Source organism: Brachyhypopomus gauderio, unplaced genomic scaffold (genome assembly GCF_052324685.1).
Source record: "Brachyhypopomus gauderio isolate BG-103 unplaced genomic scaffold, BGAUD_0.2 sc54, whole genome shotgun sequence".
NCBI lineage: Eukaryota > Metazoa > Chordata > Actinopteri > Gymnotiformes > Hypopomidae > Brachyhypopomus > Brachyhypopomus gauderio.
In genome coordinates, this window is record NW_027506878.1 from 2,139,281 (window position 1) to 2,154,280 (window position 15,000).

General features: G+C 41.7%; 2 protein-coding genes across 2 annotated transcripts in view; one reads left to right on the top strand and one right to left on the bottom strand.

The window, feature by feature from the left end:
- ophn1 (oligophrenin 1) overlaps window positions 1-2,544 on the top strand; it is a 37,978-nt gene extending 35,434 nt beyond the window's left edge. Inside the window, exon 24 of the mRNA XM_076987535.1 lies at window positions 930-2,544. The gene's annotated coding sequence lies outside the window, so the exon portion shown is untranslated. The remainder of the gene's footprint in view (window positions 1-929) is intronic.
- Window positions 2,545-2,956: 412 nt separating this feature from the next.
- The window catches only part of ar (androgen receptor), a 71,157-nt gene continuing 59,113 nt past the window's right edge, over window positions 2,957-15,000 (bottom strand). The window contains exon 8 of the mRNA XM_076987732.1: window positions 2,957-7,501. Coding sequence (XP_076843847.1) covers window positions 7,277-7,501 — 225 coding nt within the window. The 3' untranslated portion in view covers window positions 2,957-7,276. The remainder of the gene's footprint in view (window positions 7,502-15,000) is intronic.

The following is a 15,000-nucleotide window of genomic DNA, read 5'->3' on the forward strand; positions in this document are numbered from 1 at the left end:
AGACACCTTTGGAGTTCAGGACCTTAAGTTCTACTGACACCGTGGCTGTATAAGTTTATCTCACCATTTATATTCTGTAACGATGGCGGGGGTTTATTAAAGGCAGTCTGAACTAATCTAGACAGACACTCAGAAACCCAGACAGACACCCAGACACACACTCAGACAGACATCCAGACAGACACTCAGACAGTCACACAGAAACCCAGACAGACACCCAGACACTCAGACAGTCACACAGAAACCCAGACAGACACCCAGACACTCAGACAGACATCCAGACAGACACTCAGACAGTCACACAGACACCCAGACAGACACTCAGACAGTCACACAGACACCCAGACAGACAGTCACACAGACACTCAGACATTCACTCAGACAGTCACACAGACACCCAGACAGACACTCAGACAGTCACACAGACACCCAGACAGACACTCAGACAGTCACACAGACACTCAGACAGACACTCAGTCACACAGACACCCAGACAGACACTCAGACAGTCACACAGACACCCAGACAGACACTCAGACACACACTCAGACAGACATCCAGACAGACACTCAGACAGTCACACAGACACCCAGACAGACACTCAGACAGACACTCAGACAGTCACACAGACACTCAGACATTCACTCAGACAGTCATTCTGGCGATGGCAGGAACCTGTGGGTTACTGGGAGAAAACCAGTGAGCTGAATCTCACAAACCAATAATGAGGAGAGAATGAATGGGGCAGTGTGTGTGTGTGTGTGTGAGAAAGTGTGTGTGTATGTGTGTGAGAGAGAGTGTATGTGTGTGAGAGAGAGTGTATGTGTGTGTGAGAGTGTGTATGTGTGTGAGAGAGAGTGTGTGTATATAAATTTCTCTTGTGTTTCTCTTGTGTTTCTAATCCTAACCCTAATCTTCCTGCTCCCCAGATCTTTGGCTGGACCGCTACACTGTTTCTTCATCACTCTTTCTACCCCAGATACCCCAGATACCCCAGGGCATCAGACCAACACAGGCACTTTTAGCTGGCCATGACCCTTTTAGTAAAAGTGCGTGAGAATGTTAATGTGATTTATTTGACCAGATGTTTGTTAGAGAAATGAGCAGACATCTCCCGCAATTGTGCTTCTAATTACACAACCTCCCCTCACTTCACAAATAAATCTAAAACACACACTCACACACACACAAGCACATTGTCTTACTCTTTGGTAAATGACTAAATACTGGTAAAAAAATGTGTTATACATGTGTATCCATGTACATGTGCGTCTGTGTGCGTCTGTGTTTGTTTTCACAACCAAAAACTGCACATGCTCACTTTTGATGCTTTCTTTTGTTTTTCCACGAAACCAATCAGCAAATACATAAGGAAAGTTTCAGATTCCGTTAAAAAATTTTGCCCCCCCCCCCCCCAAAAGCCACTGCCCGCCCCTAAGCCAACTGCCCTGCCCCCAAGGCCATTGTCCCGCCCCCCAAGCCACTGCCCCGCCCCCAAAACCACTGCCCCGCCTCCAGTCCCATTGCCCCTTTCACTCATATGCTCGACTACATCAGGAACTGAGCAACAGGATTTTAAACCTCTGCTACCAAAATGTAGCATCCTCACCCCATAAAAAAAAATACTGTCCACCAATTACAACACAGAACAAATACCTGTCCACCAATTACAGCCTTGTGTACCAATCCCAGCACTGTGTACCAGTTACCAAAACCAGCATTGTTTTGTGAACGCACAGAGCAAACACGGTGATGGGACTGGACTGGTTTCTCAAGCTGGAGTAACCCTTCTGACGCCTGGTTCTGAAGGGCAGAACCACGCTGTTTCTGCCCCACATGGATCAGAGGAGGGTGGCAGTGTGTGGAGGTTTACTGTCGTGTCACAAAACTTCTGTACAAAACTTCTGCACGTAAGCCGTGAGGTTCGGACCCGTGTTCACTGCTTCAACACTCCCTGTGAAATAAACACACCCCCCGTGTTCTGTGTCCTTCGGTGGGATGTGCTGACAAGCCTCTGTTTGCGATACTTGGAAGGTGAACATCCTGGACAGTTGAGAGCGGAGAACACCTGTAGCACCTCCGTGTCTAAACCGTCCTGCAGAGCTCAGAACACACGTGTGTGTTTACAAACACTTATTATTCCTGCTCTCAACATGGAAGTGAAACGTGAGAGACGTGAGAGACGTGAGAGACTGCTCATTCACTTTCATCTCCTGGGAACTTTTTATTTATTGACCTTAAAAGACAAACGTTCAAAATGTGTCTGGCCTCTCAGTACATGACTAGCTCGACACCACAGGTCCGTTCGGGACCGACCAGGCCACGGGGCGCTCCAGGTGGTGTCGACGTTTGCATGAATAATTTGTGCTTTTTCTCCATGTTCATGATCCGTTTCATTATTTAGTTTTTTTTTAATTGTTACTGGTCATTTGTTTTCAGATTTTCCACCCTAAAAGCTCTTTAGTACATTTTAGATCATTCATTAAGTGTAGTCTGCATGTTTCTTCTGTACCGTGAAATAATAAAAATGCAACATTTCTGAACAAAGAACCTTAGCTAAGGCGTGTTTTATTAATGTAACTTCAGATTTTGTCCAATACAGCCAGAGAGCGGCTTTGTTGGCAATGGTGTGTTATATTAATGTGACTAACCCAAACCTAACCTCTAACCCCTAACCCAGACTTTGTCCAGAATAGCCAAAGAGCTGCTATGCTCCATTAGGCATATACCTTTTTCTGTTTTCCAACTTAAAAGCAACTCTTGAATGTCATTACACAAATTTCAAACTCTTATTTTAAGGTGTTTGATCTTGGTTGACAACTCTGGTTTATGGGATGTCTCAGGTTATTTGAGTCTTAGGTAAATGCCACATGAAAGACTTTTATAAGCACATTCTGATCAGGGTTGATTCTATTTTGGAATTCATTTCACAAGAATTAATGAAGTTACTCACAAGTTGCAAAGATAATTTTTTTTATTTAATAAGATGCAAAGAAACAGACAAACAAACCAAATGTACATAGAAGCTACACGTATTAAAACTGGTTTGGCGAAGCCTCTGTTAGGTCAATTTTACAGGTGACCAGATCATCAATTTACAGACACGAATATTGGGGGTTTTATAATAGCCAAATACTTTGTAAATATGCAAATAGAGTTGAGAGACAAGACCAATAGAATGACCACCAACTTACAAAAGGAGGGGGAGTGGGGGAGAGGGGGCGGAGCTAGGGGACAGGGCCGTGGGCAGGATTACGCAACAAAACGTTCATTAAAGGTGGTCAATGTTTCAAAGCATAACAGGATTCACACTACTGCTAGAGACATCAGAGCCCAAAATACACAAACACAACAAACTAGAATTGTTCACACTAGAAAAATCCCCAAAGAAACAAACAAAAAAAAAATCCTTTTTTAAAGCTTTAGCTAAGGAATATGTCTATGGATCTTTTAACAGCCAATAGGAAAATAAAAAATGGCTGTAATTACCTACATCTACACAAGTAATGACGAGTCATCGTACGACACATTACATCAACAAAATAAAACTCATTTCATAATCTCATGGCTTGTTTTTATAGTTTTTTAAAGATATTTTATATTCATTATGAAAACCATAACTGAGTGTGTAGTTTTGCATTATGCACTAAACGCTCACAACACACGCTTCTAGTATGCCACACATCTGAAGATAATCACAGTCCCTCTCTTATGCCCTGTAGTATCGGGTGAGAGATCAGGTCCGACACCATCCCTGTTTAAACATCCAGACCTCTGCAGTATTTCAGCACGTCTAGAGATGCCTTTCACTTTGTTGTCAAGTGTATTATCAAAAAGTAGAAATGGTTTAAATCTGGATGGGAATGAAACAAAAGATGTCAAACAGTTCCTAGTTCACACTTGAAATCAGACCCAGATCTGGATTTTTCTTTTATTGCTTCCTTGTTTTGTCTTTGACACAAAAGTCGAATTAGTGTTTGTGACTAATAATCTTGGCTTGCAAATATCTTTAAAATGAAGCATGCAAAAAATGTAGAGATGAAGCATGTTTAAGATGAAGCATGCGTAAAGTGTGTTTGTGAAGATGTTGAAGAGACACCTGGCATAACTGGCTATACCACACGAACAGCAACAACACCAACTCACGAAGCTGGAGATCAGACAGTGTGTGTGTAAAACCTCTGGAGATCAGACAGTGTGTGTGAAACCTCTGGAGATCAGACAGTGTGTGTGAAACCTCTGGAGATCAGACACTGTGTGTTTAACCTCACTGAAGATCAGACAGCGTGTGTGTGAAACCTCTGACTGGAAATAAGATAGTGTGTGTGTGAAACCTCTCGGGAGATCAGACAGCGTGTGTGAAACCATTAAACGAGTCACAGACGAGTGCGGTAGCTTAAACTGGGGACCTTAGATGAACTGAAAGCTGTTAAAGGCACCAGACAGCAGGACTGCAGTGGCCACAGCAGTGTGAGGCCGACAGGAGCACTAGAGCTTTAATAACCACGACACAAGAAACACAGCCAGAACCTTTCACTACTTCTACAGACATGTTACCTAACACGAGACACATTTAAGCACTACATATGCATGTCACGAAGCACACAGGAATTATACCGCAGAACAAACTGAACTTCACTATACTGAAGGACGTTGTCTCTATGCCAACACAGAGATCAAATATAAAAGAGCCCCAAATTCTTTTCACATTTAAATTCTTCTGTGACTTGTCAATAATTACCATTAAAATATCTCAGAGCTAGACAGCTAATGAATGATTTCATGGGGACAGGTGAGGTTTGGCACTGCTGGGAAGCACGGAGCGTGTGTGTGTGAGCCGGGCGGCTTTGCTGATGGCACAGGAAAAGCACTTTTGGAGTTCCACATTTTCGAGTTGTAATGAGCACGTTCGGCCCAACGCAAGCGTGCCTGTTTGTGCTGGACTCTGCGTTGTGGTGCGGGAGAAGCAGACAGCTTCTCTGACAAACCCCCTCCGCTGCCGCGCTCCCCACCAGCGAGTCACAGCAAAAACAACCGTGATGAGCCTCAAACACTTTAAAGTCAGGAGAGAGCTCGGCGGCCGGGACTCCTGACAGATCCAGTGCCTCCCAGCTTTTTATTTCAAAAATCGATCTACATACTTAACGTCATACTGCACCGAAGAGAGGCACGCCAACATTTCAGCTAGAACTCTGCTCCTCTCTCCTCTCCTGTTCTCTCCTCTCCTGTTCTCTCCTCTCCAACCCTCCTCTCTTCTCCTCTCCTCTCCTCCCCTCCCCTCTCCTCTCCTCTCCTCTGAAGAGACGCTGTCATTCCAGGACCCAGGTATACGTAGGGGGAAAATGCAGCGTAACTGTCTGACCTGCGTAGATATCTGCCTAAAAACCTCACACAGCTGCTCTGCAGAAACCCATAACCACGGCAATGCTGTTAGAGGGTCATGAGGGTAAAACATTTTGTTAGCTTATATAAAACTATTCTGCTTCATCCTGATATCATGTTATCTATTTTATAGCTTTATTTCCTGTTAAAAAGCTGCAACTTCACTGCTGAGAATTGCTTTGGCTGTCTTAGTCACAGGAGTGTCAGCGAGGGTCCTGACCCTGACTTCATCAACGTCTTCCTCCGTCAGACAGGGCCACTGTGAACGCAGCAACAGAGCAACACCTTCCTACAGCAACAGGCAGGTCACCAGCAGCTCCCGGAGCAACTCAAACAGCAGGAGTGTGTGGAAGGCCTGCTGCATACCACACTGATCCTCACACACGTCCAGGCCTTAGGGATCCACTGAGCCTCACACACGTCCAGGCCTTAGGGATCCACTGATCCTCACACACGTCCAGGCCTTAGGGATCCACTGATCCTCACACACGGCCAGGCCTTAGGGATCCACTGATACTTGTGGAAAAGTTTCAAACCCTCTAATAGGCCAAACAGAGAAAGTTGTACCATGCAGTTGTGTGTGTTTGAATTAGGTTATAAGCAGTTATAAGGGCTGGAACAACTTGTAACTCATGATACTTTTCTCATAGCTACATATTTACAACAGATACACATTATAAATGACAGACTACTTACGGCTCGAAAATTGATTTTGGTAATAAGTAAAAGAGAGAAGCCACAACTAATAGGACATTCAGTGTATGTGTGTGTGTGTGTGTGTGTGTGTGTGTGTGAGAGAGAGAGAGAGAGTTTGTGTGTGTGTGTGTGTGTGTGTGCGTGCGTGTGTGTGGTGCATGAGAAACAGAGAGAGGGAGAGTGTGTGTGTGTGTGTGTGTGAGAGAGAGAGAGAGAGAGAGAGTGTGTGTGCAAATTAGTTGTCAAAGGCAAAATAAATCTTTTAACAGTCATGAAAATGATCCACTTCCCGGTTTGGTTTGAGAAAGAGCCCCCACATGTACACCTCAAAAAGAGAGAGAGAGAGAGCAGGAGAAAGGGAGAAAGAGAGAGAGAGGGAGAGAGAAGGAGAGAGAGAAGGGGGGGGTGTTTAAATGGGTGGGGGTGGTGAGCATGTGTGTTCAAGTCTGATGTTACTTAGTTAGAGTCTAAGATCCCATGAGCCTGATATTGTTCTGTTGGAGTTTGTGCTCCCATGAGCCTGATATTGTGTTGGCATGAACACCGTATTAAATGAACTCAGGCACCCTTATAAAAGAATGGTGATGTTTTGAGGAGTGAACAGAGCGGAGGTCTTTACGAGGGCCGTGGTGCAGTCAGGCATGTGTCTGCAGACCTTCTGTCTCCGGATGAGGGAACCCAAAGAACGCTCTTCAGGGAAACTTCTAGAACTTCTACTTCGAACTCGACTAAACCAAACGTTTTTGTTTTTTATCAGTCCTGTTGTCCAGGTAACATGGTTTTCAGGAAAAAATGTAGAAAACAGTTACGAGACGGATAGAGAGGGGGAAGGACTAGACAAAGAAAGAGAGTTAAAGAAAGTGAGTGAAAGTGAGGCAGAGTGTGAGGGAGAGTGTGAGGAAGAGGTCTCACACATGACATGAGAAAATGATCTGAAATTATCTCTGAGCAGAAGACTGACTGGTGTAATGATGTAATGGTCACCAGCCAATTTGAGAGACATTTTTCAAAAAGAAAGAAAAAGAAGAGGAGAGAGAGGGGGGGAAGACACAGAGAGGAGAGAGAGATATATGGGGGGAGAAAGAGAGAGAGAGAGAGAGAGAGAGAGAGAGCATGAAATGAAAAATTAGTATCTTTAAGTCAGCCTACAAAAAGCATTGGTAGTGCTGAGGACTGGAACAAACTGGTTCAGACCAGATCAGAGTGGGCGGGATAGCCCCGCCTGGCTGGGTGTGGTTATCTTGGACGTTGAAGGCGGAGCCATGGTCTTGTGGAACAGGATTGGCTTGGCCAGGCCAGCAAGGATCTTTGGTACTTGGACAGAAATGATCTCAGCGATCATCTCCGGGAAGCTGACCTTGGTGGGCAGAGATTGCGCCTGCACAAAGAGGTCAAAGGTGAACTGGTGGAGCTTCCGCACGATCTGGAAGAGAGAAGAAGATGATGATGAAGAGAGAGTGAGGAGGAGGACGAGATAAACAGCAGTGAGTGCTTCAGAACTATCTGGATCTTGAGTAAGACAGGTCTACAACAGCTCTAATCAACTAATCTGCTCTTCATGGTTGGATCCCTTCTGATCATGAAGACCGGATCAAGATTCTGATTGTGACGTTGCTCAACTGATGAAGTTAACACACAACATCCTACTTCTCAAAGGTTAACTTAACAAATTAATTATTAATCAGGAGCAACACTATAGTGTCCAGCCCAGACACGTATGTTCAAAATAACACATAAACATATAAACATTATATACCCAGTGGAAGACCTGTTGTTATTTTATAGGGAACGTATTTTCCTTCTGTCCTGTGCATTAATTAATGAGACTGTTATACAGCACCATAATACACAGGTCTACAGTATTATTTTATTATAATTAAGATAAGGTTATTTGTAAATATAGCTATCTTGAGAGTAACACTTTTAGAGGATAACACCATTGTGCACTAATAATTAACATAATATTCATTATACACTAACATTCTTTCAAGAATATGGCTTTGAAATGTTTTGTAGGCCTAAATCTTTGATATTGTCACCTCTCTGGTTACTTTATCAGTGGGAATATGCGAGACACTCTAATCTAAAGATCATGGCTGGTGTGTTCAGGTTTATACAGACACCTGAACTCCAGAACAGCAGGTGACGCTCTGAGCATGAATCATGAGCATGATTGCTTTGTCTTCATAAACTAGACCGGAGACTGGCCAACACAACTCATGTCTCCACTCACACAGAGTGCACATGCAAGTAAACTGTGTTAAGCACACACTCACACCCACCCTAACGCCTAACCTGTGTTAAACACACATACCGTCCCTCACACACACACACCCTGCATCACATCTAAACGGAGTGAAATGTTCTTTGTGTCAGACGAGTTGTCGACAGCTGCTTCATTTTATCCAGTTGTATTAGTTTCAAGTTTTAGTTTTTCCTCTTAAAAGATTTATGGGGTCCAGACCTCTGTGACCTCATAGCTGGCTTCGGGCATGGTAACAATCCTGTTTCTTTGTATGTTTCTGTGTTTTTCTCATTTTAAGATGTTGTAGTGTTAATATATGTAGTCTTGGGTAAACTGAGATAACTTGTAGACACCAGAGCTAACTGGATGCCAAAATGTCCCCTGCTGTCAGCAGTGGACAGACGGCCAGCATCTGATGCAAATGTGTTGGGACCAGTGTAGACGCAGCTCAGACCATTACCCCGAAAGTCCTGCATCTGCAGGACAAGCTGATACGCTCATCTGTATCCTGCTTTAACGTTGTAGAGGGGGCGGAGACAATGTGCTCAGGCTCCACCCACCTCAGTGACTTAGCAGGCTGCAGGCTGATTGGCAGTGTGAAATAACTGTCTGCTTTCTTGGCTCTTAAGCAGAGAGGGACAGCCTTCTGGGTGTGAGAGGAGCGTAAAACCCTGTCACGCTGCCACATACATCCAGATTTCTCAACTCGTACTGGGATTTTTGCATGTTAAGTTGCTTATGTCTGGAGTTGTTTTGATTTCCCTATTCCATCATCTTCAGCTGGTGTAGCCAGACTAGTGTATTCAGAATTGTATAGTGAGAGTAGTGTAGAGTAGTGTAGTATAGAGTAGTGTAGAATAGTGTAGCGTAGTGTAAAGTAGAATTGTGTAGAGTAGTGCAGTGTAGTGTAGAACAGTGTAGAGTAGTGTTGAATAGTGTAGTGTAGAGTAGTGTAGAGTGGAGTAGTGTAGAGTAGTGTATAGTAGTGTAGAGTGGTGTAGTGTAGTGTAGAGTAGTGTAAAGTAGTGTAGAGTAGTTTAGAGTAGTGTAGAGTAGTGTAGAATAGTGTAGAGTAGTTTAGAGTAGTGTAGAGTAGTGTAGTGTAGTTTAGAGTAGTGTAGAACAGATTGAAGTTAAGAGTAGTGTAGAGTAGTATAGAGTAGAGTCGAGTAGTGTAGAGTAGTGTAGTGTAGTTTAGAGTAGTGTAGAGTAGTATAGAGTAGTGTAGAGTAGTGTAGAGTAGTGTAGTGTAGTTTAGAGTAGTGTAGAGTAGTATAGAGTAGTGTAGAGTAGTGTAGAGTAGTTTAGAGCAGTGTAGAGTAGTGTAGAATAAGGTAGAGTAGTGTAGAGTAGTATAGAGTAGTGTACAGTAGTTTAGAGTAGTGTAGAGTAGTGTAGAATAGTGTAGAGTAGTTTAGAGTAGTATACAGTAGAGTAGTGTACAGTAGTTTAGAGTAGTGTCAAGTAGTGTAGTTTAGAGTAGTGTAGTATAGACTGAAATTAAGAGTAGTGTAGAGTAGTGTAGAGTAGAGTAGTTTAGAGTAGTGTAGTATAGAGTGAAGTTAAGAGTAGTGTAGAGTAGTATAGAGTAGTGTAGTTTAGAGTAGTGTAGTGTAGAGTGAAGTTAAGAGTAGTGTAGAGTAGTGTAGAGTTTAAAGAAGTGTAGTGTAGTTTAGAGTAGTGTAGTGTAGTGTAGAGTAGTGTAGTGTAGAGTAGTTTAGAGTAGTGTAGAGTAGAATAGTGTAGTGTAGTGTAGAGTAGTGTAGTGTAGAGTAGTTTAGAGTAGTGTAGTGTAGAGAAGTGTAGAGTAGTGTAGTTTAGTGTAGTGTAGAGTAGAATAGTGTAGAGTAGTTCAGAGTAGTGTAGAATAGTGTAGCGTAGTGTAGAGTAGAATTGTGTAGAGTAGTGCAGTGTAGTGTAGAACAGTGTAGAGTAGTGTTGAATAGTGTACTGTAGAGTAGTGTAGAGTGGAGTAGTGTAGAGTAGTGTATAGTAGTGTAGAGTGGTTAGTGTAGTGTAGAGTAGTTTAGAGTAGTGTAGTGTAGAGTAGTTTAGAGTAGTGTAGAGTAGTTTAGAGTAGTGTAGAGTAGTTTAGAGTAGTGTAGAGTAGTGTAGTGTAGTTTAGAGTAGTGTAGAATAGATTGAAGTTAAGAGTAGTGTAGAGTAGAGTAATATAGAGTAGAGTCGAGTAGTGTAGAGTAGTGTAGTGTAGTTTAGAGTAGTGTAGAGTAGAAAGAGTAGTGTAGAGTAGTGTAGTTTAGAGTAGTGTAGAGTAGTATAGAGTAGTGTACAGTAGTTTAGAGTAGTGTAGAGTAGTATAGAGTAGTGTAGAGTAGTGTAGAGTAGTTTAGAGCAGTGTAGAGTAGTGTAGTGTAGAGTAGTTTAGAGTAGTGTAAAGTAGTGTAGAGTAGTTTAGAGTAGTGTAGAGTAGTGTAGAATAGTGTAGAGTAGTTTAGAGTAGTGTAGAGTAGTGTAGTGTAGTTTAGAGTAGTGTAGAACAGATTGAAGTTAAGAGTAGTGTAGAGTAGTATAGAGTAGAGTCGAGTAGTGTAGAGTAGTGTAGTTTAGAGTAGTGTAGAGTAGTATAGAGTAGTGTAGAGTAGTGTAGTTTAGAGTAGTGTAGAGTAGTATAGAGTAGTGTAGAGTAGTGTAGAGTAGTTTAGAGCAGTGTAGAGTAGTGTAGAATAAGGTAGAGTAGTGTAGAGTAGTATAGAGTAGTGTACAGTAGTTTAGAGTAGTGTAGAGTAGTGTAGAATAGTGTAGAGTAGTTTAGAGTAGTATACAGTAGAGTAGTGTACAGTAGTTTAGAGTAGTGTCAAGTAGTGTAGTTTAGAGTAGTGTAGTATAGACTGAAATTAAGAGTAGTGTAGAGTAGTGTAGAGTAGAGTAGTTTAGAGTAGTGTAGTATAGAGTGAAGTTAAGAGTAGTGTAGAGTAGTATAGAGTAGTGTAGTTTAGAGTAGTGTAGTGTAGTGTAGAGTGAAGTTAAGAGTAGTGTAGAGTAGTGTAGAGTTTAAAGAAGTGTAGTGTAGTTTAGAGTAGTGTAGTGTAGTGTAGAGTAGTGTAGTGTAGAGTAGTTTAGAGTAGTGTAGAGTAGAATAGTGTAGTGTAGTGTAGAGTAGTGTAGTGTAGAGTAGTTTAGAGTAGTGTAGTGTAGAGAAGTGTAGAGTAGTGTAGTTTAGTGTAGTGTAGAATAGTGTAGAGTAGTTCAGAGTAGTGTAGAATAGTGTAGCGTAGTGTAGAGTAGAATTGTGTAGAGTAGTGCAGTGTAGTGTAGAACAGTGTAGAGTAGTGTTGAATAGTGTACTGTAGAGTAGTGTAGAGTGGAGTAGTGTAGAGTAGTGTATAGTAGTGTAGAGTGGTTAGTGTAGTGTAGAGTAGTTTAGAGTAGTGTAGTGTAGAGTAGTTTAGAGTAGTGTAGAGTAGTGTAGAATAGTGTAGAGTAGTTTAGAGTAATATAGAGTAGAGTCGAGTAGTGTAGAGTAGTGTAGTGTAGTTTAGAGTAGTGTAGAGTAGTAAGAGTAGTGTAGAGTAGTGTAGTTTAGAGTAGTGTAGAGTAGTATAGAGTAGTGTACAGTAGTTTAGAGTAGTGTAGAGTAGTATAGAGTAGTGTACAGTAGTTTAGAGCAGTGTAGAGTAGTGTAGAATAGTGTAGAGTAGTATAGAGTAGTGTACAGTAGTTTAGAGTAGTGTAGAGTAGTGTAGAATAGTGTAGAGTAGTTTAGAGTAGTATACAGTAGAGTAGTGTACAGTAGTTTAGAGTAGTGTCGAGTAGTGTAGTTTAGAGTAGTGTAGTATAGACTGAAATTAAGAGTAGTGTAGAGTAGTGTAGAGTAGAGTAGTTTAGAGTAGTGTAGTATAGAGTGAAGTTAAGAGTAGTGTAGAGTAGTATAGAGTAGTGTAGTTTAGAGTAGTGTAGAGTAGTGTAGTGTAGAGTGAAGTTAAGAGTAGTGTAGAGTAGTGTAGAGTTTAAAGAAGTGTAGTGTAGTTTAGAGTAGTGTAGTGTAGTGTAGAGTAGTGTAGTGTAGAGTAGTTTAGAGTAGTGTAGAGTAGAATAGTGCAGTGTAGTGTAGAGTAGTGTAGTGTAGAGTAGTTTAGAGTAGTGTAGTGTAGAGAAGTGTAGAGTAGTTTAGTGTAGTGTAGAGTAGAGTAGTGTAGAGTAGTTCAGAGTAGTGTAGAATAGTGTAGCGTAGTGTAGAGTAGAATTGTGTAGAGTAGTGCAGTGTAGTGTAGAACAGTGTAGAGTAGTGTTGAATAGTGTAGTGTAGAGTAGTGTAGAGTGGAGTAGTGTAGAGTAGTGTATAGTAGTGTAGAGTGGTGTAGTGTAGTGTAGAGTAGTGTAAAGTAGTGTAGAGTAGTTTAGAGTAGTGTAGTGTAGAGTAGTTTAGAGTAGTGTAGAGTAGTGTAGAATAGTGTAGAGTAGTGTAGAGTAGTGTAGTGTAGTTTAGAGTAGTGTAGAATAGATTGAAGTTAAGAGTAGTGTAGAGTAGTATAGAGTAGAGTCGAGTAGTGTAGAGTAGTGTAGTGTAGTTTAGAGTAGTGTAGAGTAGTATAGAGTAGTGTAGAGTAGTGTAGTTTAGAGTAGTGTAGAGTAGTATAGAGTAGTGTAGAGTAGTGTAGAGTAGTGTAGAGTAGTTTAGAGCAGTGTAGAATAGTGTAGAGTAGTGTAGAGTAGTATAGAGTAGTGTACAGTAGTTTAGAGTAGTGTAGAGTAGTGTAGAATAGTTTAGAGTTGTATACAGTAGAGTAGTGTACAGTAGTTTAGAGTAGTGTCGAGTAGTGTAGTTTAGAGTAGTGTATTATAGAGTGAAATTAAGAGTAGTGTAGAGTAGAGTAGTTTAGAGTAGTGTAGAGTAGAATAGTTCAGAGTAGTGTAGTGTAGTGTAGTTTAGAGTGGTGTAGAGTAGTCTAGAGTAGTGTAGTGTAGAGAAGTGTAGAGTAGTGTAGTTTAGTGTAGTGTAGAGTAGAATAGTGTAGAGTAGTTCAGAGTAGTGTAGTGTAGTATAGAGTAGTGTTGTGTACTTTAGAGTAGTGTAGTGTAGTGAAGAGTAGTGTATTGTAGTGTAAAGTAGTTTAGAGTAGTGTAGAGTAGTTTACAGTAGTGTAGTGCAGTGTAGTGTAGAGTAGTTTAGAGTAGTGTAGTGTAGAGTAGTGTAGAGTAGTTTAGAGTAGTGTAGTGTAGTGTAGAGTAGTGTAGTGTAGAGTAGTTTACAGCAGTGTAGAGTAGTGTAGAGTAGTATAGAGTAGTGTACAGTAGTGTACAGTAGTTTAGAGTAGCGTAGAGTAGTGTAGAATAGTGTACAGTAGTTTAGAGTATTATACAGTAGAGTAGTGTACAGTAGTTTAGAGTAGTGTCGAGTAGTGTAGTTTAGAGTAGTGTAGTATAGAGTGAAGTTAAGAGTAGTGTAGAGTAGAGTAGTTTAGAGTAGTGTAGTATAGAGTGAAGTTAAGTGTAGTGTAGTATAGAGTCAAGTTAAGAGTAGTGTAGAGTAGTATAGAGTAGTGTAGTATAGAGTCAAGTTAAGAGTAGTGTAGAGTAGTTTAGAGTAGTGTAGTGTAGAGTGAAGTTAAGAGTAGTGTAGAGTAGTGTAGAGTAGTGTAGAATAGTGTAGAGTAGTTTAGAGTAGTGGAGTTGTTTAAAGTAGTGTAGTGTAGTGTAGTGTAGTGTAGAGTAGTGTAGAGTAGAATAGTTTAGAGTAGTTCAGAGTAAAGTAGTGTAGAGTAGTGTAGTTTAGAGTAGTGTAGTGTAGAGTAGAGAAGTGTAGAGTAGTCTAGAGTAGTGTAGTGTAGAGTAGTGTAGAGTAGTGTAGTTTAGAGTAGTGTAGAGTAGAATAGTGTAGAGTAGTTCAGAGTAGTGTAGAGTAGTGTACAGTAGTGTAGAGTGGTGTAGTGTACTTTAGAGTAGTGTAGTGTAGTGTAGAGTAGGGATGTGGAGATTCATCGGTACACATGTCTGCAATTCGACTGCACCGGTAGATTCAACGTGCATCGGGTTTAATTTGCGGGCGAATTCACGATGCATCGCCGCCAGTGAGGTGGTCAACTTGACAAGACGCACGCAATCTCCAAACAATGCCGTGGGGCTAAATACGTTAGTAGCACTACGAACCTGGCGACATGCATGAAAAGACATGGTGTGGACATCTCTGCGGCCGATACCCCCTCGTAAGTCTAGCAGACAGTAGTGATTAGGGTGACCAAACGTCCGTATTTCCCGGGACATGTCCGTATGAGGTAATGTCCTGGTTTTTAAATTAGTTGAGCCTCATCGTACTCTGAACTGGCTACGTTCAGCCCCCCCCCCCCCCCCCCCCCCCCCCCCCCCCCCCCGCTCAACAACTTACGTTTGCCCCCAACTCCCCCCGCTAAACAACTTACGTTCATGATTTGTATCACATCACATCGACAAGGGGTTTCAGAGTATCGCAGTTATATCGCATCGGTGGCAGTGTATCGAGATGTGTATCGAATCTAGCTTAGTGGTGACGATATACATCCCTAGTGTAGAGTAGTGTATTGTAGTGTAAAGTAGTGTAGAGTAGTTTGGAGTGGTGTAGAGTAGTTTAGAGTAGTGTAGTGTACTTTAGAGTAGTGTAGTGTAGTTTAGAGTAGTGTATTGTAGTGAAGAGTAGTTAAGAGTAGTGTAGTGTAGTTTAGAGTTGTGTAGTGTTGTGTAGA